The 26,642-nt window shown below is 46.6% G+C and overlaps 1 protein-coding gene across 1 annotated transcript in view; it reads right to left on the reverse strand.

Annotated features, from left to right (window-relative positions):
• Positions 1–2,863: 2,863 nt before the first annotated feature.
• LOC129679188 (protein THEMIS3-like) overlaps positions 2,864–26,642 on the reverse strand; it is a 41,510-nt gene continuing 17,731 nt past the window's right edge. The window contains 6 exon segments of the mRNA XM_055610121.1: positions 2,864–3,584; positions 3,586–4,046; positions 9,770–9,878; positions 9,880–9,960; positions 9,962–10,104; positions 10,107–10,167. Coding sequence (XP_055466096.1) covers positions 2,864–3,584; positions 3,586–4,046; positions 9,770–9,878; positions 9,880–9,960; positions 9,962–10,104; positions 10,107–10,167 — 1,576 coding nt within the window.

A 26,642-nucleotide genomic window follows, 5' to 3' on the forward strand; every position in this document is an offset into this window, starting at 1 on the left:
TGGGTGTGGCTCTGCTACGAATAAAAATTTTATATGATCTGTTAAAATGAGAGTTTTAATAACTTTCAAGTCACAAAATATTTTTCTTCCTTGAATTATTGTCCAGCCATTTAAAAGGGTAGTGACCAGTTTTTTTTTTTTTTCTTTTGTTTTGTTTGTTTTTGGCTTTTTGAGACAGGGTTTCTCTGTGTATAGCCTTGGCTGTCCTGGACTCGCTTTGTAGACCAGGCTGGCCTCACACTCACAGAGATTTACCTGCCTCTGCCCCCTGAGTTCTGGCATGACAATTTTACCTTAGGGGTTGATGGTCTTGTTTCACCTGTTGTAGCTTGCTGACCCCAGCCCAAGTGGTCTCCCAGAGTTGGGCCTGAGGCCCACATCAGGATCTGCTCATTAAATACCTTGTGTTGTTTTCCTCCCTTCCCAGGTTTACTCACCTACATCCCTTCTAAGTAAGCTACTTGTCTCCAAAGCCCTTCCAGATCTCACTCTGTTCTTAGTCCTCTTGCCAGACTGGCAAACTGGGTTTTCTCTTTCCCCTTCTGCCAAAGGGAGCAGAGCACAGACATTTAGAGCAGGGAAGTCCCAGCAATCATACACTGCACTGGACACAGCACCTGGCCCTCCCCACTTGGCCCCTGGCTCAGTACTCCCAACGCACCCCATCTAGCCAGTTTCCTAGCTCTTGACCCTGACCCCATTTCCATTAAGATCTCCCATGAAGGGGATTGCCCTCCTGCATGGCTGCCCTCCTTTGTGCTACTGAATGAGGGGAAAGGGTGCACCAGTTCCTTCTCTGTTATGATAAAATGCCACGACCAAATGAAATCTGTGGAAGAAAGAGTTTATTTTTCGTTTATGGTTCCAGAAGGGTATGAGTCCACTACAGTGCGGCCACTCATCAGCAAGTGGAAGGCAGAAGCAGGGAGCTGAGAGAGAGCTCATTTTCTGCTGTGGGTATGAAACAGACACAGCAAACTGGAAGCAGGATGAGGCTATGCGGTCTCACAGTCTGCCCTCAGTGAGGCACTTCCGCTGGCACTCCTAAAGGTTCCATAACATCTCCAAACAGTGCCACCAACTAGAGACCATGTGTTCAGATACTGGAGCCTACGGAGGATTTTTCTCATCCTAATCACCTCAGAGAAGTGATGGAGATACACTGAGCCTCTGCCTAGTGACTGCACACTCACACTACAGGCCTCATGCTCTTGCACGTACAGATCCTCTCCTTCAGTCCTACAACCATGAGTAAACGGGAGTCAGGGTTACCCAGTTTGCCAGCTGGAGGGTGGAAACATCATTTATCTAACTGCCGAACTGTCCATTCTTTAAAAGAGGGGATTTATTTATTTTTATTGGTGTTCTGTCTGCATGTATGTCTGTGTGAGGGTGTCAGATCCCCAGGAACTGGAAGTATAGACAGTTTTGAGCTACCACGTGGGTGCTGGGAATTGAACCCAGGTGCTTTGGAAGAGCAGCTGGTGCTGTTAACCACTGAGCCATCTCTCTAGCCCCTGGTACTGTCCATTCTTATCCACTGAGCTGTGCTGATCCTGAAGGGGACAAAGCAGAGACTAAACTGGACTTAAGTCTCGGAGAACTCACTTGGAGAGAAGCAATGTACAGTGAGAATTAAAGAATGAGCAGAAATTAGGCTTAAGAAAGTAGAAAGAGAGCCAGGCAAGGTGGCGCACACCTGTGATCCCAGCATGCAGGGAAGCAGAGGCAGGAGGATCTCTGTGAGTTCAAGGCCAGCCCAGTCTACAAAATCCAGGACAGCTAAGGCTACACAGAGAAACCCTGTCAAGTAGAAAGGCAAGACTACAGTGTGACCTTGGGTTCAAAGCCAGTCCGGGAAAGTCCCGAATGTGTCTGGTCTGGCTGAAGCTTAGAGAGATAGAGAAACAAGCCTGGTAGAGGCGAAAGGTGAAGGTGCAGGCTGCAGGACAGTGTACAGACAGCCCTAGAAATTGTTCTAGATACCCAAACTTTGTCCTAAGACAGCAGATATACCTGAAGGGCTCTGGAGGCTTTATCTCTTTCTGTTTCAGCCCCAAGGTATCTCTTTGCTTAAAATGGGCAACTGACACGAAAAGGGTGGGGCTTGATGGAAGAGCAACAAAGAAAAGGGGAATATGATGGTCTAGACGGGGAGATGGGAGGAGACTTGGCACAGGTCAAAGGTGAGAGAATAATAGGAATTGTAGCAATCGGTGGGAGACGGTGACCAATTGACTAATTGGATGGGTAAAGGAGAGTTTTCTAGGTGTCTGCCTTGAGGGACTGGGGGGCTGACGGTGCCTTTCTTACAGAGGGGACAAGGAGGAAGATGCAATGCTGAGCAAGGGGCTAACAAATCAAAGCGTGCACTCAATTAGTCATCCAACACAGTTTTATTTGAGTGTGTACTGAGTGCCACACACTGCTGCGGTGAAGGCAACAGGTGGAAAGGATTCCAAATCCGGGGCCTCAGGGAGAACCATGGTTGATGAGCAACACATGTTCCTGTTGAATACCTAGAATTTTACTTTAACTGAAAGAAGAGTACTGTGGCCATGGGCCATTGCAGAGGCCCACTTCCCATGCGGATGAAGGGAAAAGTCTGTCTCCTAGACAGCTTCGAACTTGGTCTCCAGTTCCTCGTGGTATCAGGAGATCTGGGGGTCTTTAAGAGGCCTAGTCTTGTTGAGGGGAGTGAGGTCACTTACAGAACGGGACATGGGAGCCTTTCTGCTTCCCACCTGTCATGAGGTGGGCAGCTTCGATCCACTGCACATTCCCACTGCGGGGCCAAGCGGTCCTGGACTCGATGCTCTGAACCTGTGAGCTCAAACAAACCTTTCCCCGTGAGTTGATTACCTCAGGTATTTGTCACAGCAGCGGAGTGCTGACGTGACTTACAGCAAATGTGCAAGGGTGCCAACAACCTGTGATTTCGTCTGCGCTCCCACCTCTGGGGGCTACGTTCGGGCTCCAGTGAACCCCAAATACTCAGTTCCTGAGTGTGTGGACACTGTGTCCTGTAGACGAGGGATAATAGTCGCTTTTTCTGCTTTAAGACAAACTTTCTGGGCTTTGGAAAAGGTGGTGGCGGACAAGGAATGACCAAGCAATTACTAAAGGCCAGAGACTCTTCAGTGATGTCCTGGATGTTCTGGAACGACGTGCAGCTCTCTTTTCTCACATCAGCCACCCACCAGCACTCTTCCACCACCAAGACCTCATGGCCTGACCTCTCAGTTGGGATTTCAAACGTGGCCTCAGGCCAGCCTCCATACATGTCCTCCGCAGACTCTATGTTCTCCAGTGAAGAAGCTTCATCCTCGACTATGAGGCATTGTTCAATGACGATATTTTCAAGCCTCAGCCCACCAGTTCCACACAGAGGGTCTCTAGCCATGGAAGGATCTGGGCTGACCACTCTGACGTGGCATGGCAGTCTTGTGACTTGGCACAGCTCCTGCAGGGCCCCTGGTCCAGCCTCACCAAATGGCTCTAGGAGCTCTCCTGCAAACAAAGGCAGTTGGACGTGGGCTTTGGTGGCAATATTAAGGCACTTGAGGACTTGCACCCTGTGTAGCAGACACCATGCTCTTCTTCAGAGCCAGGAAGCACTCACTGGCTGTGAGAGGTGCAAAAGGCTCCAGGCGGGAGGTATAGGCCCTGGAGGACTGGAAGCAGAGCTGCCCATGTGGCATGGCCGCGGCAACATCAGAGGCAGCATAAAAACAGCGACTTCTAAGTACCAGGCCCTCATAGGTGTTTGGGACGAGAAAACACCTCCCTTTGTTTCCTTGGGAGCTCTCCGTGGCAACGAATGCTTTCACTTCTTCAGTCCCAAGGATGGTTAAGAGCTGCCCACACTTCAAAGGCTCTGGGTAGGCTCTGTTCTCCGACAGGACCACGCTCATTATTTTAACTCTCAGTGGGAACTTGTCTTTTTCCGTACTGTGTATCTGTCGCATTGTTGTCACCGCGAAGGGCTTTCGATCTAAGCAGCTAATCTCAGTGATACTCATGTCCAAATCGGAGGGGATGCTGACCTGGGGAAGTCAAAAGGGAAACAGCAGCGTGAGGCTTTTGAGAAAGGAGTGAGTCTGGAAGGAAGCACAGCTAAACGGATTCACGTATTTGTTCACGTGTCTACACTTTGTAACTTTTCCCTATTGGCTGTAACGTTTCACCCAACAGCTTTGCGTGAGATGTTAAAGTAAGTCAAGCGGCAAGATGGCTCAAGCCTTCGTTTGCTGTGTGATCTGTCAGCGTGTCTGGGACTGGAGGGTAGGCGGGATGGTGAAATCTTTCTGAAGGACACGAGGGGCCCTTCCAGAGAGAATGAACAGAGCTGAGTGTGCTGCAGCTCAGGGAGTGGCTCCCCCACACAGTCCTCCCCAGGACCCTGCGCAGCAGCGGAAGCTCTTGATGTCCTTGTCTCTGGTTAAGACTTAGAGATCTGCTAGCTCTCGGAAGAACCAAGAGGCTTCCAACATAGGTCATTCGAGAAGATTTTAATGCAGGATTGAAAAAAAAAAGAAGAATCTCTGTACAGAGTTTGGAAGATGTCCCCAGAGAACAGGAGAACAGTTACCTTCCCTTGTGCAAATCAGCAGAGCCCAGGGCGGCCTGATTGGAGCACAAGGCAGCAATGCGGTTGGGGATTTCTCCTCTTCTCTCACTTTCCTAAGCTCTCTGAGAACTTCCACCTCCTGACTAACTCCTGTGTGAAGCAAGGAAGTGGGCTGGTATCGTCCTCACGGGTCAGCCCGGGTCTTTGGGGCTGGATGAAGATAGAAAAAGGCGATGGTCCCCAGAGTGGGATGGGCTCTGGGGTTTGCTCGGAGCCAGATGGGAAGGTGCAGACCTGCGTATTTTTACATCACTGTATTTCAAAAGGATGAAGTGGGAACCTATCAGGATGTGGCTGTGGCCTTGAATTCGGCATCCTCCTGCCTCAGCCGCCCGAGTGCTGGGAATCACAGGCTTGCGAGAGATCTCTTTTGCTTCCATTATTTAAAAGATTCTGATTTTATTTTTATTCATGTGTGTGAGCTCTTGGCCACATGTATGAATGCGCCCACGTGTGGAGGCCAGAAGAGGGCATCGAGACCCCTGCAGCTGGAGTTACAGACAGTTGTGCACCACCAAACGGAGGCTGGTAACGAAGCCCAGGTCCTCTGCAGGAGCAACAAGTGCTCTTCACTGCCGAGCCATCTCTTCGGTCGGTTTGTTTAAACCATCTTTAAAAATGGAGAGAGGCATGCATCTTGCTAAGGTGGTGGTATTAGGGGGAATCTCCAGGTAGTCCCTTAAACGCCAGAAATTCTCAGTGGAGAATGGCTTTGAGCAGCCAAGGCAGAGACAGAACATTCGCACAGCGCAAGGAGCAAGCAGCTGCCTCTCATTTCTCAGCCCTCCCCTCTCAGGTTTCTCTTTTTTTTTTTAAATTTTTTATTAATTACACTTTATTCATTTTGTATCCCCCCATAAGCCCCTCCCTCCTCCCCTCCCGATCCCACCCTCCCTCCCCTTTCTGCATGCATGTCACTCCCCAAGTCCACTGATAGGGGACGTTCTCCTATTCTTTCTGATCTTAGTCTATCAGTTCTCATCAAAAGTGGCTGCGTTGTCCTCTACTGTGGCCTGGTAAGGCTGCTCCCCCCTCAGGGGAAGGTGATCAAAGAGCAGGCCAATCAGATTATGTCAGAGGCAGTCCCTCTTCCCATTACTATGTAACCCACTTGGACACTGAACTGCCATGGGCTACACCTGTGCAGGGGTTCCAGGTCATCTCCATGAATAGTCCTTGGTTGGAGTATGATTTTTCTGGGAAGTTCCCTGTGTTCAAATTATCTTGTTCTGTTGCTCTCCTTGTGGAGTTCCCGTACCCTCCAGCTGTTACTATTTCCCACTTCTTACATAAAATTCCATTCACTCTGCCCATCAGTTGGCCATCAGGCTCAGCATCTTCTTTGACAGTCTATACTGCAGAAGCTTTCAGAGGTCCTCTGTGGCAGGTTTCAAGGTTGTTTCCTGTTTTCTTCTGGCTTTCAGAGGCCCTCTGTAGCAGGTTCCAAGGTTGTTTCCTATTTTCTTTTTCTTCTGATGTCCATCCTCTTTGCCTTTCAGGATGGGGATTGAACATTTTAGTTAGGGTCCTCTCTTTTGCTTAGTTTGTTTAGATGTACAGATTTTAGTGGGTTAATTTATATTGTATGTTTATATGAGTGAGTATATACCATGCATGTCTTTTTGCTTCTGGGACAACTCACTCAGGATGATCCTTTCCAGGTCCCACCATTTACCTGCAAATTTCATGATTTCCTTATTTTTCATTGCTGAGTAATACTCCATTGTATAGATGTACCACAGTTTCTGCATCCATTCTTCAGTTGAGGGGCATCTGGGCTGTTTCCAGCTTCTGGCTATTACAAATAAAGCTGCTACAAACATGGTTGAGCAAATGTCCTTTTTGTGTACTTGCGCCTCTTTTCTCAGGTTTCTCTTAAGAATTAAAATGTGAAAACGAGCAGAAGGTTTCACCATGAGTGCCCTTTTTATCGCCTCCTAGCTACCTTGCTGGCCCGCCAATATCTTTTGAAGATGAAAGAGGTTTATTGCTGTTATCTGAGTGAACGTGTTTTTAATTTCTCAGTTAATTTCTAATATAGTCACTTTGGGTTAAAAAAGTCTTATTTTTATTCCTGTTTGTGTGCATGTGTGCATATATGAACACACACACACACACACACACACACACACACACACACGTCATATGTGTGCATGGGCCCACAGAAGCCAGGCCTTGGATTCCTTGGATCTGAAGTTACAGGCAGTTGTAAGTGTCTTGAAGTGAGTGCTGGGTACCAAACTCAGTTTCTCTGGAAGCTCAGCAAGTGCTTTGGGCCATGGACCCATCTCTCTAGTCCTCACTATTTGATACGTTTAACTCTGATGGATTGATGGACGCATGACCCCTTAGCCACAGTCACAACCCATACTGCAGTGCAGTCCTTACTATTTGATACATTTAACTCTGATGAATTGATGGATTGATGGATGCATGACCCCTTAGCCACAGTCACAACCCAAACCGCAGTGCTTTTATTGTCATCCTTTCAGAACCTTGCTTCCTTGACCCAGCGAAGAAGGTGACACTGGTCTCACCCTGGTGCAGAAAATGCTAACCAAAACAAACAAGCAAACAACAACAACAAGAAATAGTTCCAAAGTCTAGATTTGTTTTTCGGAGATTTCTATTGGTCTGGCTAGGTCTTCTCTGATGGTGATACCAAGTTAGGTCACTTTTAAAAGCTGAGATAAGAGCCTTGCCCTAATCTTTGTCAAATGTGCTCCTTCTGGGACTAACTCCATAGTTAGATGTGATGGGCTATGGCCTGGTCCCTGTGTCCATTGTCACCTAATTATCCTAGCAGGCAATGCTGATAGCCTATAGGATTTATGGGCTGGCTCAAGTGTAAGGTACCTTTTACCTGTCAGTAACATTAACCACATTTTTTTAATTAAAATTTTAAAGACTTATTTATTTTACTTTGTATGTATGGTTCCTTTGCCTATATACATGTCTGTGCATCACACACATGTCTGGTGCCTACAGAAGTGTGTTGGATCCCTGTAACCAGGGTTGTGGATGGTTGTGGAGGCCATATGGATGCTGGGAGTCAAACCTAGATCTTCTGGAAGAGCAATGAGTGTTTTAAACTGATGATCCACGTCTCCAGATGCAACAGAATATTTTTTTGAGGTAAAACCTGACTGTATTCCAGGGCTCAAGTGACACTGTTTTCTGAGGGTCCTAAGCAGCTAGGCTGACAGGCATATGCCACAGCCCTGGGTGGAGTCATACTTTTAAGGGCATTTTAATTTCTTTGTCTCTTTGAAATGAGTTTCATTTTATTTATTTTTATTTTAAAAATTTAAACAAAAATGTATGTGTATGGGTGTTTTACCTTCATGCGTATCTGTGCACCATGTGTGTGTGCAGTTCCCACAAAAGCCAGAAGAGGGCATCAAATCTCTTGGAACTGGAGTTATGGACAGTTGTGAGCTGCCGTGTGTGTGCTGGGAATCGAACCCAGGTGTGTTGGACGAGTACCCGGTGCTCTTAACCTCTGAGCCATCTCTCCAACTCTCCCCACCCTTTCAGTGTTAAGGATGGGACCCGAGGCTTCACACCTGCTAAACACATGGTCTACCACCGAGCCACAGCCTCACCCTGTATCACATTTTTTAGCAATGAACACTGTTCGTTCATCTTAGTAGAAGCCATATGCTATAAGCCTCAGAAGCCAGAGTACGAGAAGGGGAGAAACGGCTCACCAAAATCGGTTAGGAAGAAGACTGACTTTTAGATGAACAAGTCAGAGAGCTGTTTCTGGAGTCAGCCACACAACGGCACACAGGTGAGTGGCCCTCCTAACCCTGGGGTCCCCTCGGTACTGTGAAGTTAGATCAACCACTTCCGTTGCTCTCACAGCTGTTGTCATCATTACTCAAAAGACAGAGCATACTGAGAATAAAAAAATAGACATGAGCTATGGAGACATCATGGGGTAAGGGCTCAGGGAACATGTGACAGTCATTCTAAATGTAGGCAATAAACAAAGTTGTCGCACCACAAATCAAAGCAAGGTTTCTATTGGAAACCCAACAACGAAAACCATGAAGAGTCCCATCCTGCCACGGAGTTAAATTAGTCTCTTACAAACATTGCCCTACTTAAAGGGATCTTCCAGCAAGCGAGAATTTAAGACTGCTGTAAATTCATGCTTAATATAATGCAGCATTTCTTTTCTGCAAAGGACAATAAAGTGATGCGGTCTATGAGAAGATAGAAAAGTGCATTGGAGTCTAGCTTTCACATGGACTATAAACAAAATCATAAAATTAATGGGTGGTGAGGGACTGGCTTTTATGATAATGTATAAGAAAATACACCAATAATAAATTCTCTCAAAGGAGAGTCTTCCTTTTTATCTGCTCACAGCCCATCTGGCTGTCACCACAGTATGGATATTTATTAAGGGAGTCAAATTAAAGCATCTTAGGTCTACTACAGGAATGTGTTTAAATATATATGACGATAAGGGTATAATGATGGGCCATGCGATGGAGCGCGTATGTAACTAATAGGATAAATTACCTCTGGGGGAAGCTTGTCCTCAGCAGCTAACAGTTCTTTATAAATCAAGACGTGAAGCCAGCGAGGTGAGGCATAACCAGTTTCTGAAAATGAGATCTCCGCATCTATCGGTGCGGTTCCTCAACCCACCCCCACCAATCTACAAAACTTTGGGCTTTGGCAAATTGCCTGCCCCAGCCTAGAGCTATCCCACTCAAATCCTTGAAGCACACACCCTTTCCTGCTGGCAGGGGGCAGTGTCCTCGCTTTCATTGCTGTGGCATGGGTGTTTGGCTATGATCTGAACCTGCCCTGAGTTCCCATTCTGGAACCCTGGTCCCTGGAGTGGTGATGTTAAGGCAAGGTAGAACTAAGCACACCGCTTAGTTCTTTTCTTAGGAGAGGGTCATAGAACAGTAACACTGTCTCCCTACTGAGGCTTCTTGTCTTGCTACGTGATCGGCCAGAATGCCGCCAGCCATGAAGTCCCTGCCAGTGTTGGTGGCATGCTGTTTGGACTTTCAGTCTCCAGAGCTATGATTTATAAAACCTTATTTCTTTATAAGTGTCCAAGCCTGAAGCGTTTTTGTTCTAGCAACAGGAAACAGGCTATTACATGCTCCAAACTATTTTGCTTTGCTCACCTGACAGATGCGTCACCACTCAGAAGTAAGGGTGCAAAACTAGATGGCCACTAACGTGCTCTGGAGCCAGGGGGCTGAGGAGCTTTAGGTCCTGCCTCCACCCTAACCCTGTGTTTCCACCTCACCATGGTGTCCATGGAGTAGAGCTGGTCATCCTGGCATTCCTGGAAGGGACAGCCTCCTCCCCTGACTCTCATCAAGGCCAACTAAGGACAGTGTTTCTCCTTCCCCAAGCATCGTGGGCAAATCATCCATGGAGACTAAGTTCTGGAAGTTCAGAGGACTTCCGTGGGTCACGGGACTCTCGAGAAAGAGAAGTTGGACAGAACTAAGTCAGCCACAGTTTCGAAAGAAACCGGATCTGCAATCAGTTGGAAGTACCTTGCAGAAAAAAGTAACAGGAAGGACTGCTCGGGGTCTCCCACGCACGGGAAGAGTAGGCCTGTGGTCTAAACCCCACACTACTCCAAAACATGGTGATGGCTTTTATTATTGTTCTAACACGGCCTCCTCACCCGCTGGATTCCATGGACACAGACGACGTTCCTCAGAATCAGCCCTTCTCCACCCCACAGCCTAGGTCCCAAATCAGGAAAAGGCTGCTGCCGTCTCCAGTCTTTCCCCAAAGAGCTCCACAGTTCTCCATCAGCACCCCTGGAACTCTTCTTGTCATCACTCAGACCATGCCTGTCCCTGGCTCTTTGTTCCCTGTGACCTTGTCTCTCGGCCTCAGTGTCTCGGCAGCTGGTCCCAAATTCAGACACACCTGCAGGCAGTTACTCCCAACACACATTCCTTCCCTTGCCTGCCTGGAACCCGTCCAGCTCTGTTCTTTAGGCTGTCTGGATGATCTGTGGCCTCCAGAATGCGCTTCTCCCCACCCAGTGGTTAGACCTTTCTGGACTATACACTGTCTATCTCGGCTTCTGTTTAGTTCACACCAACGAGATGATTAGACTTTCTGGGGTCACACTTCTGGAACTCAGCACCCACCGCCCCCGCCCTCTTTGAAGATTGCACTGTGGGCAGCCTTTGCAGGGAATGCCAGCCCTCGCTGACTATCCCGCCCTCGCCTCACTGTGGCCTGGATCAAATCCCCCTTCTCCCTCGCTGCCTGAGTGAGTCTCAGTGTGTAGTCCAGATCTGTCTGCCTCTGCCTCTGCCTCCTGAGTGCTGGTATCAAAAGCATGTGACATTACGCCAGCCTTCTGAGGGTCCCTTCTTAAAGCCACATTCATTACTGTTTTTGCTTTTTGAAAGATTAGTCATGAGCACTCTTATTTTTGTGCGCTGTTCTTGTCCCACTGTGTGCACACAGAAACCGTCTTCCTGTTACCATCTCCCAATGTCAAGATCCTGTCAAATGCTTTTCTACTGGAAATTTCCATGTGTCAAAAAGTCTTTAACTTAGAAGAGCATAATGTTTTCATTTAGATCTAAAACAAAACAAAAACCCTTTGATTAAAATGAGAAACATCCCACCAAATTTCCCAGAGAATGCTAGCCCTAAAGGACAGCGGGCACACCCTCAGGAGTGTGCTCACAGTGTTCAGGGCTTGTTCTACGTAATCCCCCAGCCCGTCAGTCAAGACTGGTCCATTTCCATAGCTATGGAGTCTGATTCAGAGATGGGCACACGATCCAGAGAGACCTTATCAGCATCCGCTGGGATTGGACAATACAGTAAGCTAAGCTGTGCAACAATATCTCATGGCCACACTTCCCCCAAACACAAAGGAAGTCATGCACAATATGCAGAAATGGGGCCAATAGGTAGAGGGAAGTTTAAACCAAAGCCAAGACATTTAGAGACAAAGAGAGACACATGTGGGTTTTTTTTTTCCCCCCCAGTGTCCAAGCTGTTATAGAGCAGGCAACTTGTAACACAGCACACTGGAGTGTTTTCAGAGCTGAGGGCTGAGAAGTCTTAAGTCAAGGTGCCAACGGACACACTGGCTAATGAGAGACTGCTTCCTGGTTCGTAGGTGGTCATCTTTTCCTGGTAACTTCACTTGAAAGGCAAAGCTAGTCTCAGGGACCCCTTTTTATAAGGAAACAAATTACTGTCATCAGGACCCCAGCTAAATAGCTCTTAATGGCGCCACCTCCCCATCACCTTGAGGGCTGGGATTTCAGCATCTAAAGTGGGAGTGAGAAATAAACATTCAGGTCACAGCAGAGAGAGAGAGAGGAAAAAAAGGGGGAAGAAAGAAAAGACTCAAATAATTGAGAGACAGCATCTGGCTCTAGTTAAAACCGCCCCTTTTCATCGCAACATTTTGGCCACATGAACCAGTAGTTTCCCTTTTCTGTCTGCGCTGTTTTAAATTGCCTTGCTGTCACTTGGAACTGAAAAGACTTTGCTAATAACTATGCCTCTCAGCTCACTCAGGACACACAGCTCTGGAAGCAGCAAGAGCTTGAGGCTCAGTATGTCTGACATGTTAGCTGTCTCTCAGAAACAACCAGGGACCGAGACGCGTGCTGGTTAACCTTGATAAAGAACTGTGGTGGAAACAACCGAAACCACCAGAGAAACCAATCACAGGTAAGTAATTGCAGCTCACATTATGGCATCAGGTGATTTTGTTTTCTGTTTGATTTTTCTTAAACAAGCCTTTTTTTTTTTTTTTTTTTTTTTTTTACAGCTTCTCCTTAGGTAGCCCTGGCTGTCCTGAAGCTTACCATGTGAAAGCCAATGCTTTTCCCACTGAATGCTCAGACAACAGAGACCAAGACCAACAAAAACAAATGAACAAAACAAAACAAAACAGCCTCCCACCAAAAACCTCCAAAAAACAAAAAAAAAATTAATAAATTGGACTTCAACAATGTTAAAAAGTTTTCTGCATCAAAAAATTCTATCAAGACAGTGAAGAGACAAGCTGGGTGGAGTGGCACATGCCTTTAGTCCCAGCACTCTGGAGTCAAGCTAAGCAGATCTCTGGAGTTCAAGGCCAGCCTTGTTTACATAGTGAGTTCTCAGACAGTCAGCTAAGTGGAAAGACCCTGTCTCAAAACAAAACAAAACAAAATAAAACAACAAAAACCAAAAAGAAAGTGAAAACACAGTCCAGAGAATGGGTTAAAAATGGCAAATAATGTGGGAAGTGGTTAATATCCAGAATATATAGAGAACACCATGGCTCAACAGCAGTGAAACTGCCTGATTGGCAAATAGTCAAAAGATTTGAATACACAGTTCCCCAGGGTGGACAGATGGCCAGTGAGCTCGCTAAAATGTGGTCAAGTAGACATTAGGCAAATGCAGGCCAAAGCGATGGAGTGATGACCACTGCACACTGGTTAGATTGGCTAGAAAAGCCATCAATGGGCTGGGGAGGTGGCTTGGCAGTTAGAGCATGTGCTGTTCTTGCATAAGGCTTGCGCTCCTTTCCAGCTCCAGTATCGGGGGATCCAAAGCCTGTTGTTGGCTTCTGAGGGTACCTGAGCTCACATGGACTCTCTCCACACACACAGTGACAATAAGTTACACAACAACAACAATATCCTAAAAGAAGCACACAGCACACAGACATACACACACACATACACACACACACACACCGAGAGGCACACAGAAAGTTTCAGTTGTTAGTGAAGATGTGGAGGGATTGATGATACCTGTGCTACTGATGGAACAAAGTGTAAACATGGCCGCTGTGTAAATCAACATGGAGGCTCCTTTAGTGTTCAACACGACCCACTACACAATCCAGCGATCCTACTTTTAGGTGTGGAATGGAGGGAATCCAAATGAGAGCTTAGGCAGACTTTTTTTTTTTTTTTTAACATCAATATCCATGCTGCATTATTCCCAGCAGTCGAGACAGGGGCAGCCCAAGAAGGTCTCTTTCCAGAAGAATGGATCAGGAAACTGTAGTCATAAATACAGTGGGATGTGTTACAGACTAAAAAAGGCTCTTAAAAGCATCTCTCCCAGATAACAGTGTTTCTCTGAACATATCTACAGAGACAGTGGATTAGCAGTTGTGGAGGGCAGGGGATGAGAAGAGAGGTCAACAGTTAACGGAAGAGGAGGATTTCAGGCTGTCAACAAAATGACCTAAAAGTGATTTATGGTAGTGATCACGCAATTGAATTCTACACCGAGAGAGCCATGTTATATGCGAAATATGCCCCTGCAAAGCTGAAAAACAAAACAAAACAAACAACAACAGCAACAACCCGCCTTCTGCAATGTTTTTGGAAATACTTCTCAGAAGAAACCAGGCACACCAGTGTGTCTTAGTCAGAGGAGGCAGAAGGTGACAAAACTGTGTGGCCTTCCAGTCCTGAATGCCTTGCTTGCTTTTCCTCCTCTGCCCGGCTGCTGGCTGTCTACATCCTGCTGAACACCCCTCAGCAGGTGCTGACTGAATGGAAATCACTCTAGCTGGCAGGCAGTTGCCTTCTCTCATTTAAACAGCTCTGTCTGGGTCCCGGGACCTGTTTACTTGACGTTGCTGTCGTTGTTACCGGAAGGAGTCGTTCAGTTCAGCAAGTGAGGAAACGCCAACCTGCAAAAATGCAGCACCCATTCTGTCCACTCCATAAACTCAGGAGGAGCTGCTCTGCCCCCAAGTCACCTGACCCTTCTACATGGCGAAGAAGGAACAGGGGCGCCACAGGCACTTCCCAGGACCAGCACTCCTTTCTCTTTTACTACTGTTAGGGCTTTTATTGAGAAGGTACATACTTTTTTCTGAGTCAAGAAAATCATAGTAACAAACACCTAAACTTTTAATTGGGGCTGACTCACATCGTCAGAGGTTTAGGCCATTACCGTCACGGTGGGAGCAGGCAGGCAGGCATGGTGCTGCAGGAGCTGATAGTTCTACAGCTTGATCCACAGAGAGGAGGAGACTGTGTGCCACACTGGGTGTAGCTTGATTAGAGGAGACCTCAAAGCCCGCCCCCACAGTGACACACTTCCTCCAACAAAGCCACACCTGCTCCAACAAGGCCACCCCTCCTAACAGCGCTACTCCCTATGGGCCAAGCATTCAAGTCTATGTGCGCCATATTCAAATCACCTATTCAAACTACTACACCACACTGGTGCAGTCTTACAGCCTCTAAACTCTGCCAGCCTGGTTTTAGCCGCTATTCCTCTCTGCTGCAGATAGGGGATGTAAGGTCTCCCAAGGTTAAGCAATGTGCTTGTCACAGCACAGTCTGAGTTGATGCCCAGTTTTCTCTCCGCATAGCGCCTTCTTTTTCCATAACAGCGCACTGGCAGTTTGGTTGAGTATAGTACGAGGAAGTCAGAACTCTTGGGAAACCAGGTGCCAAAGTTGTGCCCGAAGAGCACGATTTTGGAGACGTAATGTCAAATGGCTCCTCCTGTCTCAGCTGATGGAGGTGTATGCTGGTGGTTGGGTCCCCAGGAATTCCCCAGATCATGCTCACTCATGCTCACTCAGAGCTATAGCTCTAGTAGCATATGCAAGCATCCTCGAGGGCAGTGTCCCGGCCAAGGAAAAGTTAGTTTTCTCCAAGGTGAAGAGTTTATTTTCTTGTGAACTGCAGCTCTTAGGACCGGCCAGCATTCTTGGGCTTGTGGCCTCTTCTGCCTTCAAAGCACACAGTATATGGCCTTGAGCTCTCCCTCTGGGTAACCCCCTGGCCCGTGCTTTTGTTGTCTCTTGTCCTGTAACCCTGAATCTCCTGCCCACTTCTCACAGGAGCCGATCACACATGGCTCTCAGGCCTTAATAATCATTTCTTCACACCAAGCTATTTACCTCAATCGCAGTTGCAAAACCACATGTACAGTTTTCAGAAATTCAGACCTGGATGTCTTGGATCACTATTCTGCCTTCCTAGGCCATCAAGAAAACGTTTTGTTTTATGCTGGTAGTGCCTCTTAGGAGCTGGGCCCAGCAGCGAATGACACCACGCTTAGCCTGTGTTCAATTCTGACACTACCAGAGACACAAAACAAGTCCTCAACCTGCTCTTGATTCAGGACTTGTCTGTCACCCCTTTTCTATTTAAATTCCATTTTATTCTCACTCCTCAGTATTATCCCAGCAACTTCCTACATATCCAAAGTACCCTCAGCCTATCAATTTCTACCAAATAATAACATATGCTGTCTGCTATTATTTTTCAATAATTAATACATATTAGAGACTTTCCCCATGTGACCCACATAGATGGCCTAGTTTTTAACAGTGTAGAAGTTTCCACAGCATGGAAGTTCTCTGAGTGCACCACGCCCATTTCTTAATGGTGGATGTTTAGATTGTCTTTGTAACATCATTTCCTTCCTTTCTTCCATCTTAAGGCAACCCCAACTCTGTCCAGTTAGTACCCTCTCCTTGTGGCTCCAGAAGGGGATACCAGTCACCCTCAGCCCATCAGAACTGGAGGTGGCTGCTGGTCTCGGAATGGACACAGCTGGAGTTGATCTGTCCGTCCGAAGGTTGGGGCTTATAGTTCATGATCGGGGAAGACTGCTAGACCGCCTTCTCTCCTCTGGACAGACTCAAGCAACCGAGAGACAGTTCACCTGATCCAGAAATGGCAGAGCTCACCAGGGGAAGACCTGTGTGCTTGGTGACATCTGTTACCGTGTCACACTACAACTTTGGACTGGGAATCTCGTGAAGTGGTTGGAGTTACAGTCTCTGGGTTTCCTGTATCCTGACAGGAGGCGGACTGAGTCGATTTCTGGTGAAGCACTTAGAACGGTGTTTATCAGAAACTAGCCGTGACACTAGTTTCTGTCGACTCAACAAATACACAAGATGCATGATGACTCTGCCTTCTGTTATACGTGGAATGCTGCCACACGCCTCTCACACTTCCACAAGTGTAAATACAGGCCACGGCGGGAGAGTTGCTGAGTCAGAGGACCTCTGCATATTGAATAAGAACAGGCGATGACACACTATTCTCCCCAGAATTTACTCACCCCCAGCAGTGTGGTGGAGTACTTATATTCATAGGTTTTGATCAATATGTCACACTGTTCAGGTTTTACACTTGGGTGGATTTAAAATGGCGTGTTACTGGTTCATGTCTACGCTTCCTTCATTGTAAAAGAATGCAGATTTATATGTGCTGTTTATCTCAATTGCTTTTAAAAGCCACCACTTCAAAAACAAACAAACAGACAAACAAACAACCTAGCTTCAAGTAACAAGGAGGGCCCAAGGGAGGATGCTTGAATCTCACTAAGAAGTGGAAATAAAATAAACATCGGAGGTGGAAGGAGAGAGGGAACTGGGTGGGAGACGGGGTGGGAAGAGGTTTGGGGGGTTGGGATAAGGTGTGGGGGGCTGGGAGACAGACAGAAATTGTTGGGGGTATCTCTGGGACAAGCAGGAGACCTGGAATGGGGAGGCTCCTGGCAGTCTATGGGGGTGACCCTAGCTGAGATCCCTAATAGCACAGTGGGGGAGATGGAGTCTGAAGTCGCCACCTCCTGTAGCCAGGCGAGATCCAGTGGAGGGGGGAAAACACCAACTCACCCACAAAAAGCTTCACCCAAAATTTGTCCTGCCTGCAAGATGTAGAAGGATAAAGATGGAGCAGAGATCGAGGGAATGTCCAGCTGATGCCTGGCCCAACTTGAGACCCACCCCTGAGGAGAAAGCCAACCCCTGACGCTATTAATGATACTCTGCTATGATTGCAGACAGGAGCCTAGCATGACTGTCTTCTGAGAGGCTTCATTCAGCAGCTGATGGAAACCAATGCAGAGACCCACAGCCAAACGTTGGGCAAAGCGTGGGGAGTCTTGTGGAAGAGTTGGGGTGGGGAACTGAGGGAGCCAGAGGGGCCAAGGACACTAGGAGAAGACCTACATGGTCAACTAACCTGGGCCCATGGTTTACCCACAGAGACTAAACCACCAATGAAAAAGGCTGGGCCTAGTCCACCTACACATATGTAGCAGCTGTGCAGCTGGGTCTTCATGTGGGTCCCCTAAGAGTTGGAGCAGGGGGATGTTTCTGACTCTATTGCCTGCCTTTTGATTGCTTTTTCCTAGCTGGGCTGCCTTGTCTGGGCCTCAGTGGGAGAAGATGCACTTAGTCCTCCTGAGATTTGATGTGTGAGGGCGGGTTGGTTACCCAGGGGAAGAGAAGGGGAGGGAGGTGAGGGAGGATGGCCAAACAAATACTGAAGAAGAGGGAGAGGAAGGCTGGGAGGAGCCAGAGAGATCAAGCACACCACAGAAAGTCCTTGGAATCGCCTAACCTGGGCTCACAGGGACCCACAGACACTGACCCGACAACCAGGGAGCCTGCATGGGTCTGATCTAAGCCCTCGGCATGTTATGTATGTTATCATCGTGTAGCTTGGACTCCTAGCACTGGGAACAGGGGCTGTCTCTGACTCTTTTGCCTGCTTTTGGGACTTTTTTTTTCACCTACTGGTTGCCCAGTCCAGACTTACTATGAGGGGCTGCGCCTGGTCTTACTGCAACTTGATATGCCATGTTTGGTTGACGTTCATGGGAAGCCTGCCTTTTTCTGACTAGAAACAGAGGAGGATGAGGGAGGGAGAGTCTTGGAGGAGAAGAGGGAGGTGAAACTGTGGTCTGGATGTAAGAGAGAGAGAGAGAGAGAGAGAGAGAGAGAGAGAGAACCTGGATTCAAATATCCAGAACCAATTAATTTCCACAGAGTTAAATCTATAAGAACTAAAACATCTCATTGTTAAAAGCAGCCAACTACTACCACTAAATACAAAGAGATAAGAGGCTCTCTCCAAGCTAGGAAAAATGTTTGTAACTTACACCAAAATGGATGACAGAAACACTTGTCACAAACTGGAAAAAGTAGGAACACTCAGTTTAAGAACAGGCAAAGGCAGTCTGGCGTGGTGACATACTCCAGTAATTTCAGAGACGCTGAGGCAAGAGGACAGTCAGTTTGAGCTGTTGCCTTAAGACACCAAGAAAGGTAACTAAAACAGGTGAGTGGACAGACGGCACGGACAGACACAGGACAAGAAACAAGGTCAGACGGCACCATTCAACCATCGAGCACGCAAGGAGTGCTTCCTTATAATTCTTGGTGTTCAAATCCTCAGAATTCACACACAGGAATTTTCATGCACTACTCAATCACAAATTGCTCCATCTTTGGTGTATTTGTCTCACCTACAAGATGTGTAAAACCAGAGGTTTTCAGGGCAGTGGAATGCAACAGTGGGCAAAGATCATTATGCATCTGTCCACTGTCCGAACGAACAGCACCAGCTCTGACTCCCAGGGAAGCTAGACTCTGGATGAAAATGATGTCACTGCGGTGTGTCCAGCCGGCATTACTGAGAGGGAAGTCCCACGCCACAGTGAGGGCAGGGATTGGTGGGCATTGTCTGCACCTGCCAGTCGATTTTGCGTGCTTTCCTTCTTTTTAGGTAAAACTGCTCTACAAGGAAAAGGAAAATTCAAACGCAGGCAGCATTTTCCTGACACGTCCGGTCTCTGGTTAGAAATGTATCCTGAGGAAGTCATTAGACGCAAAGCCAGGCAAACACAGTGTTCATGGCACCTTCATTTGTGACTGGAAAAATATGCACTTACTTCAGTTATTGGAGGTAGTTTAGCAAGTATTGGAGTGTCTCTAACACGGACTCTCAGGTTGATTTTAATGACCGTGAGCAGACTAGCAGATCATGAAAGAAGCTGCTCGTGATGCGCTGAGACGGAAAGACTGCAATGCAGAACCATAGGGTATGTGTCTGGAATTGAGTTTGCATGTAGCATTGAGGGCAGAGAAACAAACAGAGAGAGACTGTGAGGTGTGTCCCAAATCTAACCCTGCTACCTCCATGGGACACAACCCAAACACAGTCTTTTTCTTCTGTGTTTCTCCACATTGTTTTAGTTTTTTTAATTAAATTTTTGATTTTTTACATTAATTGCATTTTAATCACTTTGTATCCCAGCTGTAACCCCCTCTCTCATTCCCTCCTTGTCCCACCCTCTGTCTCTCATCTCTTCCCATGCCCCTCTCCAAGTCCACTGATAGGGGAGGTCTTCCACCCCTTCCACCTGACCTTAGCTTATCAGGTATCTTCAGGACTGGCTAAAATGTCCTCCTCGGTGGCCTGGCAAAGCTGTTTCCTCCCTGGAGGGTGGGGTGGGGTGTGTGTGGTCAAGGAGCCAGCCACTGAGTTCATGTCAGAGATAGTCCCTGTTCCCCTTACTAGGGAACCCACTTGGATACTGAGCTGACATGGGCTACATCTGAGCAGGGGTTCTAGGTTATATCCATGCATGGACCTTGGTCCTTGGTTGGAGTATCAGTCTCAGAAAAGACCCTTGTGCCCAGATATTTTGGTTCTGTTGCTCTCTTTGTGGAGCTCCTGTCCTCTCCATGTCTTACTAACTCCCCTTTCTTTCATATGATTCCCTGCACTCTGCCCAAAGTTATGAGTCTCAGCATCTGCTTTGATACATTGCTGGGTAGAGTCTTTCAGAGGCCCTCTGTGGTAGGCTCCTGTCCTGTTTCTTGTTTTCTCCTTCTTCTAATGTCCATCCTGTTTGTCTTTCTAAGTGAGAATTGATCATCTTACTCAGGATCCTCCTTCTTGTTTAGCTTCTTTAGGTGTACAGATCTTAGTATGTTCGTTTTGTTTTTATAATAAGCCCCTCTCCTCAATGAAGAAAGCCGTTTAAAGTATTTCCACTGGCTTTTTATTTCTTGTAGTTTGTCCTGCACCAAATGAACACAATGCTATAAAAATACCATGCAGAAAAGTCTTTTCAGGCAGGCTTTTCTTAATTATTTGTGAGAAAAGCATACTGCAAAAGGCCATACTATGCAAGTGAAGTACAGAGGAAAAACAAACAAATCCAGGTTTAGAACTTCATTTTTCAACATCACACTTGATTAGCTATGATTCTCGGCTGAGCTCTTTCCTGGCCTCAGACTTCCTGGGCAGTGATTTTTAGAAACACGGAAGTTGAAAATGAAAACCATCTTGCGCATTTTTTGTTTACATTGCAATTTTGAAAATTACATTGTTTAAGATGAAATTGTTTGAGTAAGCACCATGTCTCTTTTTAATCCAATTGCAGTTTCTAAATTCACTTTTAATATACAAAGAAGCTGGAAATTAGCTGGATACCCAGTGGGGCAGAAAACTTACTTATCTTGATGAGGAAAAGAAAGAACTTGGGGAAGCTGCCCAATCTTGTAATAAAAAGTGACAGCAAATTGCTTCTTGTATGAATGACTTAATTTGGCCAGCTCGCACGGCTGTTTGGGTTCACTGCTCTGATCTACGCTGTGCTTTCGGCACACGTGGGCAGACTGGGGAGCTCACATTCGGAGCCTCCTGAAAAATTACGGAGGCAGGGGACTTCCTCTTTCACCAGCTCCACCTACAGCTATCACTGACTGCTTCCATATGTGTCAGGAACCCGTCACACGGTGGAATCACCTGTCCAGGGGAAATCACATCTTAAGTTTCCAGCGGTTTCTAAACTCCTTTTATTTTATCTCCAAGACGATCTCGCTGTGCAGCCCTGGCTGGCCTCAGAATCACAGAGATCTTCCTGCTTTTGCCTCCTGGGAGTTAGGCTTTAAGGCGTGGGCCACCACGTGTGACTGGGTTTTTAAAGACGTGTACTTTATTCCTGAATACTTGCTGCTGTCTTTGTTCCAGACAGACACACTCGACCACCAGGGGGCAAGCTTGAGCCAGTTTGACCGGTCCAGGTTTTCTCTCCGCTCCCCGCTTTCCTTCGAAAGGACCCAGAGCAGGTCAGGGTCTTTCTTCTCTCCGTGGACACGCAAAGCCATGTCCTTCAAGGCGCAGGCAGGCTGCAACTACCTTCTCATGCTTGCTCCCCGAGGAGCAACGCTTGCTCCCTCAGCGTTCCCTTGACTCGAAGTATTACTATCCAGCTGTCTCTACGAGATCTGTAAACACACACCTAGACCAAGATGTCGGCAGGCAGGCTAGGTGTTTGTGTGTGGGTGCGTGCGTGCATGTGTGCGTGTGTGTGTGTGTGTGTGTGTGTATTGTGTGAGTGCAAGTGTGAATGCATGTGTGTGAGTGTGCATGTGCGTGTGTCTTGCACTGAGATTACTTTAGCCAGTCTGTTTCACAGAGGTGAGATCTGAGACTCAGCGGTTCATGCTGTTTCCACTTGGCCTCTTCAGCCATCTTCAATTATGTTAATCTGAAAGCTGCAAACTGAAAGTCTTGACTCCACCACCCCCAACCCCAGATAAGTTCTTTCCCCTCCAGGAAGGCACATGATCTCCCCACTTACTCTTAAGTCAAGCCAGGACTCAGATGCCAGTCCTTACTTCCATCAAACCCATCACTAAGGAGATTCAGTGGATCTCCTAAAGCATGTCTTGAGTTCACCCATTTCTCTTTAAGACAGCCATCTCTACCACGGCCAGACCAGTGCTGAGCCACTTCAGCCGCCTCTCTTCGGCCTTGCCCCACTCTGCTCATTCACCAAAAATCTGCACGGGTGGCTGCTACACATGTCAGGCATGGGGAACGTAATCCCTGTATTCATTTGTTAACGGTACTTGGAGACAGGGACTTTGGGAGTGATGAGGAGTGTGTGGAACTGTGGGATCCCAGTGGTGTTATTGACAAAGGGATTGAACGTGGGTAAGGCTCAGGTTTTGCTGTCCAGACACTCTTTCTAATGAGGCTACTAGAATGTCTCTTCACCAAATCAGAGGATGGAACACGAAGAGAACCAGGGAGAGACATACGATGTGAGGAGGGTACCAGGTTGGGAGAGGGCTTGGGTACAATAAGGAGGACTATGGAAACAAGTCTAAATTGATTGCGCTGAGGCATTTGAACAGACTGGGGAATAGAAATGGCAGATGATTGAGGATAAGTTAGGAACTACTATAAAGACAACCAAGCAAAAGAGCTTCGTTATCCAGGCATGGTGATGGTATACACCCGTAATCCAAGTACTCCAGAGGCTGAGACAAGAGGACCATGAGTTCAAGGCCAGCCTGGGTACATGATGAATTCCAGGCTATCTTAGGATACAGAGTAAGACCCTCCCTCAAAAAAGTTTACAAGAAGAGTGATTTAACTGTTCTACTATATGGTTCGTCTGTGACTAATAGAATTGCAACTGTGTAAATCCTGTGTGCACGCCTTTATGCAGACTAGGGTAGGAAGATAAAGAGACGCACACCCCTGCCTTCTAGAAGATAGACTATCTAGAAGCAGGGCAGAAACCAAGAAAGCCAGCGGGCGGCCCTCCACACCGGCAAGTTCACTCTGATGACTCCCCTGAGGACTGAGCTTACCTGGGAAACATTGCTTCTGTACCGAACACGCACAGACTTGATTTCTTAATATTCCCTAAACAATACAACGCCACAAGGGTTCTCATGGTATATTTACATTGTATCAGGCAGTGCAAGTCACCTAGAGACGACTTTAATGCATGCATATGCAGATCCTGGGCATTGAATATAAAGTTTTTGGTTCTGTAGCTTTCAGTATTCACAGGGGCTCCTAGAGCAAACCCCAGTGGAAACCAAAGGATGCATTTAGCTTAGAAATATGGTGGCAAAGCAGAAGGAAGAGCTAACAAAGTCGCTGCTTTTAAGGAGTTAGAACTGGGGTAGAGAAAGTGTGTGTGTACATGTATATTTATTTTTGTATGTGTGTTCATGCATGCATGTATGTATGTGCGCATGTATGTATATGTATGTATGTATGTATGTTTGTATGTATGTGTATGTGTGTATGTATATATGCATGTGTGTATGTGTGTGTGTATGTAACTGTATGGAAAAGGAAAGAAATAAGAAAAAAAGAGGGAAAGTGGGAGAAAGGGGAAGAAGAGAGGGCAAGGAGTGCATTAGTTCATATAAGAATAATTACAATTCATAACAATTTGGTGAATGCTCTTCTTTAGAGCACTCACATCTCTTTTTATATATTAAATATAAATATATATTTTAAATATTAAAATATTATATATATTTTTTAATGTATGTGGCTGTTTTGCCTACACATGTTTGTGCACTTCCAGAAGAGGGTGTTGGGTTCCCTGGAATAGGAATTACAGACAGTAGTATGCTGACATGTGGGTTCAGGGAGCAGAACCTGATTCTCTGGGAGAACAGCCAGTGTTCTTAACCATGGAGCCATCTTGCCAGCCCCAAGCACTCACATTTCAAAATGAAACAGCATTCCATTTTAACCTAAAGAAACGAATCAGGTCCCGTGAAGCCAGACTCTGAGATGGTTACCCATCGCCTGGCAGGCCCCAAGCTAAAGGATGGGAGAAGTCAGACAATTGGAGAAAAAAAAATACATCGAAGTAAAGAGTGATCAGTAGGTCTGGAGGCATGGCTCAGCAGAGAGCTTTGTGCCTAGCATGTGAGTCAGGGGTTCCATACCCAGCACTGGATAAAGAAAGAAAAATACACGCTGTTTTGTTAACCTGCAGGTCTCTGTACATACTTCTGTCTATGTTCAAAATCTGTGGTGTTAAAGCGATATCTACAAAGAATTTGGTGAGAGACCATATTATAATGTTAGTGGGGACTAAAACGATGCCTGTTATCAAAACCTACAAGGCCCAGTGCAGAGAGGTGTGGAAGGACGGATCTGGCTTGGGCTGGAGAGACCAGGGGAAACCTGGCCGGCCTGTGGGAGCGATAGGGAGGGAGGCTCTCCCTGTGCTTACCCGATTTGGGCTGCACGGGTAAGTGTCAGCAGAAGTTTGGGAATTCACGCTCGGAATACGACATTCCAGGTGTCCAGGCAGGGGGTTGGCTTGCTCACTGCGCACAGCTGGATGGAACCTCCTCAAGGCAAGCAAGCGGAGGGCAGTTGCTTTGCCTCTGAGACCACGCCACAGGGCAACAATGTGACACCTAGGCAGATTTCCCTCCAAAGGCTGGCACTGCAGCGGCACTGACAATGGCAAGGAAGACACATCTTAGTTCCCCCTTCTTTCGGGGATAATTTTAATAGCGATGTAAATGTACACATACACCTGCATATGCTTTGTCTATGTTCAAAGTGTGTGGTGTTAAAGTGATGCCTACAGAGATTTTGGTGAGATGCCATGTTATAATGTCAGTGGGAAGGAAGGTGATGTCTGCTATCAAGACCTGCTATACATTTGACCTATGATAGCAATCCCCTTTGCCCATGGAGGATACGTTTTAGGTTTGGTAGTAGAGACCTGAAACCATGAACTGTCAGTCAGCTTTGCATTACTATATCAAGATACAAAAGTCAATCAACTTGCAAAAAGGACACGTTTGTTTCAGGAAAAAGAGGGGCTAGAGTTTCAGCCAACTCCCTTCCACCTTCCACTAATCTCCCCTTCCCAGTAGTGCTAAGGGCTGGGGACCAAACCATCACCAAGCCTTTATGGGACAATCTAGACCCAAGTAACAGAACCCACTAACAGCAACATCAAACAGTAATGACAGTTTACTACAAGAAAAGTTACATTGAGCTGCCGTCTCCCTTAACTTATATTTATTTTCATCTTTCATACTTTGTAGTTTCTCATTGGCTCATTAAAGTTACTCTTGTGCTTTGAGACCATTAGCGGGGAAAGGGAGCCAGTTAAAACTCAGCGCTGTGAGACTGTGATATCTTATCTGATAACCTAGGCAGCTGCTCGTCCACACTAGCAGGCACGTGGCGCAGAAAAGATGGGCTGAGAGCAAGTTACCTTCTGGGTCAGGATGGTACAGGAGGCCAGTACAGCACCTGGAGTCACGTGCAAACTTCAAACTCATGCACAACTGGCCTCTGGAATTTTATTGAATATTAATATAGACATACGTATTATATGGAAAATAATGTATATGGGCTCAAAGTAGTTTACATGTGACGGAGAAAAACAAAGTCTAGGAGGGAGGAGAGGGAAGAGGAACTGATCTTCAGAAGAAACAAACCAAATCAAACCAAACGCCCCCACTAAACACAAAGCCAAACAAACAAGCAAACACTTGGAAACAGTTTGTGAGCTGCTGCCAGGGCTAGGAGTGATTAATCTTTTTCAGCTTGTGTACTATTCCAACTCTAATCAACACATGTTGCTGGTGAATAGAAATCATAATAAACACTTACAACAGAGAAGAGAGCATCATGGGTGTGCCACTGAAGTAAGGTCACTGACATAAAACCTCTTCAAAGACAGCCTGGCGACCCAAGTTCTCTCTAACAGATGGGGCTAGTTTTGTTTCCGTGTACTTATTTTTATCAAGGTAATCACTTGATAAAATCTAGCTGTAGAGCTATTGTGCATCTAAAGTTCTTCATATTCTCTGCCAGCAGCCTCAAGCTCATTCGGTGTTTCAAGACGTTACCGTGCAGCTTCTTTTTAAGTGGATCAATAAAGCTTTTTATTAGATTTTCTCCAAGGTACACAGAAGTCATAATTAACAAACTCAGCTGTCATTCAAGCCAGAGCATATCAAATCTAAAGGCCGCAGCGTGTGTCCTCAGACAGTGCTGTGTATGTCTTTCTGAAAACAAGAGAATGCCAGGCAGTTGGGAGGCTTATAAATATTGCATTCGAGAGCACTGACATTGACCTACGCTGTTTGACAGAAACATTAAAGCAGGGCTCGTTCTGACACATTCTTCTGAGATTTCTGTTCCCAAAGGAAACCAGGCTTCCGGTCCTGAATGCGGCTGACAAGTCGGAAAGGTCTTATGTCTAGTGCTACTGTTTTCTTATCACACAGAGAAGGCTAGATGGCTTTTTCTCCTGGCTGCTAAGCTGGTTCTATAGAACTCCAGGTGGATGAACATGTCTCTCCTTAAGCCGGAGAGATTCCCGAGAGTTGAAGACTCTTGTCAGTTCTTAAAACTGTCCTCTTCTCTTGTTCTGCAGGAGAGCCCTAGACACACTT

This window comes from Psammomys obesus, unplaced genomic scaffold (assembly GCF_907164565.1).
Source record: "Psammomys obesus unplaced genomic scaffold, mPsaObe1.curated_primary_1811, whole genome shotgun sequence".
Taxonomy (NCBI): Eukaryota; Metazoa; Chordata; class Mammalia; order Rodentia; family Muridae; genus Psammomys; species Psammomys obesus.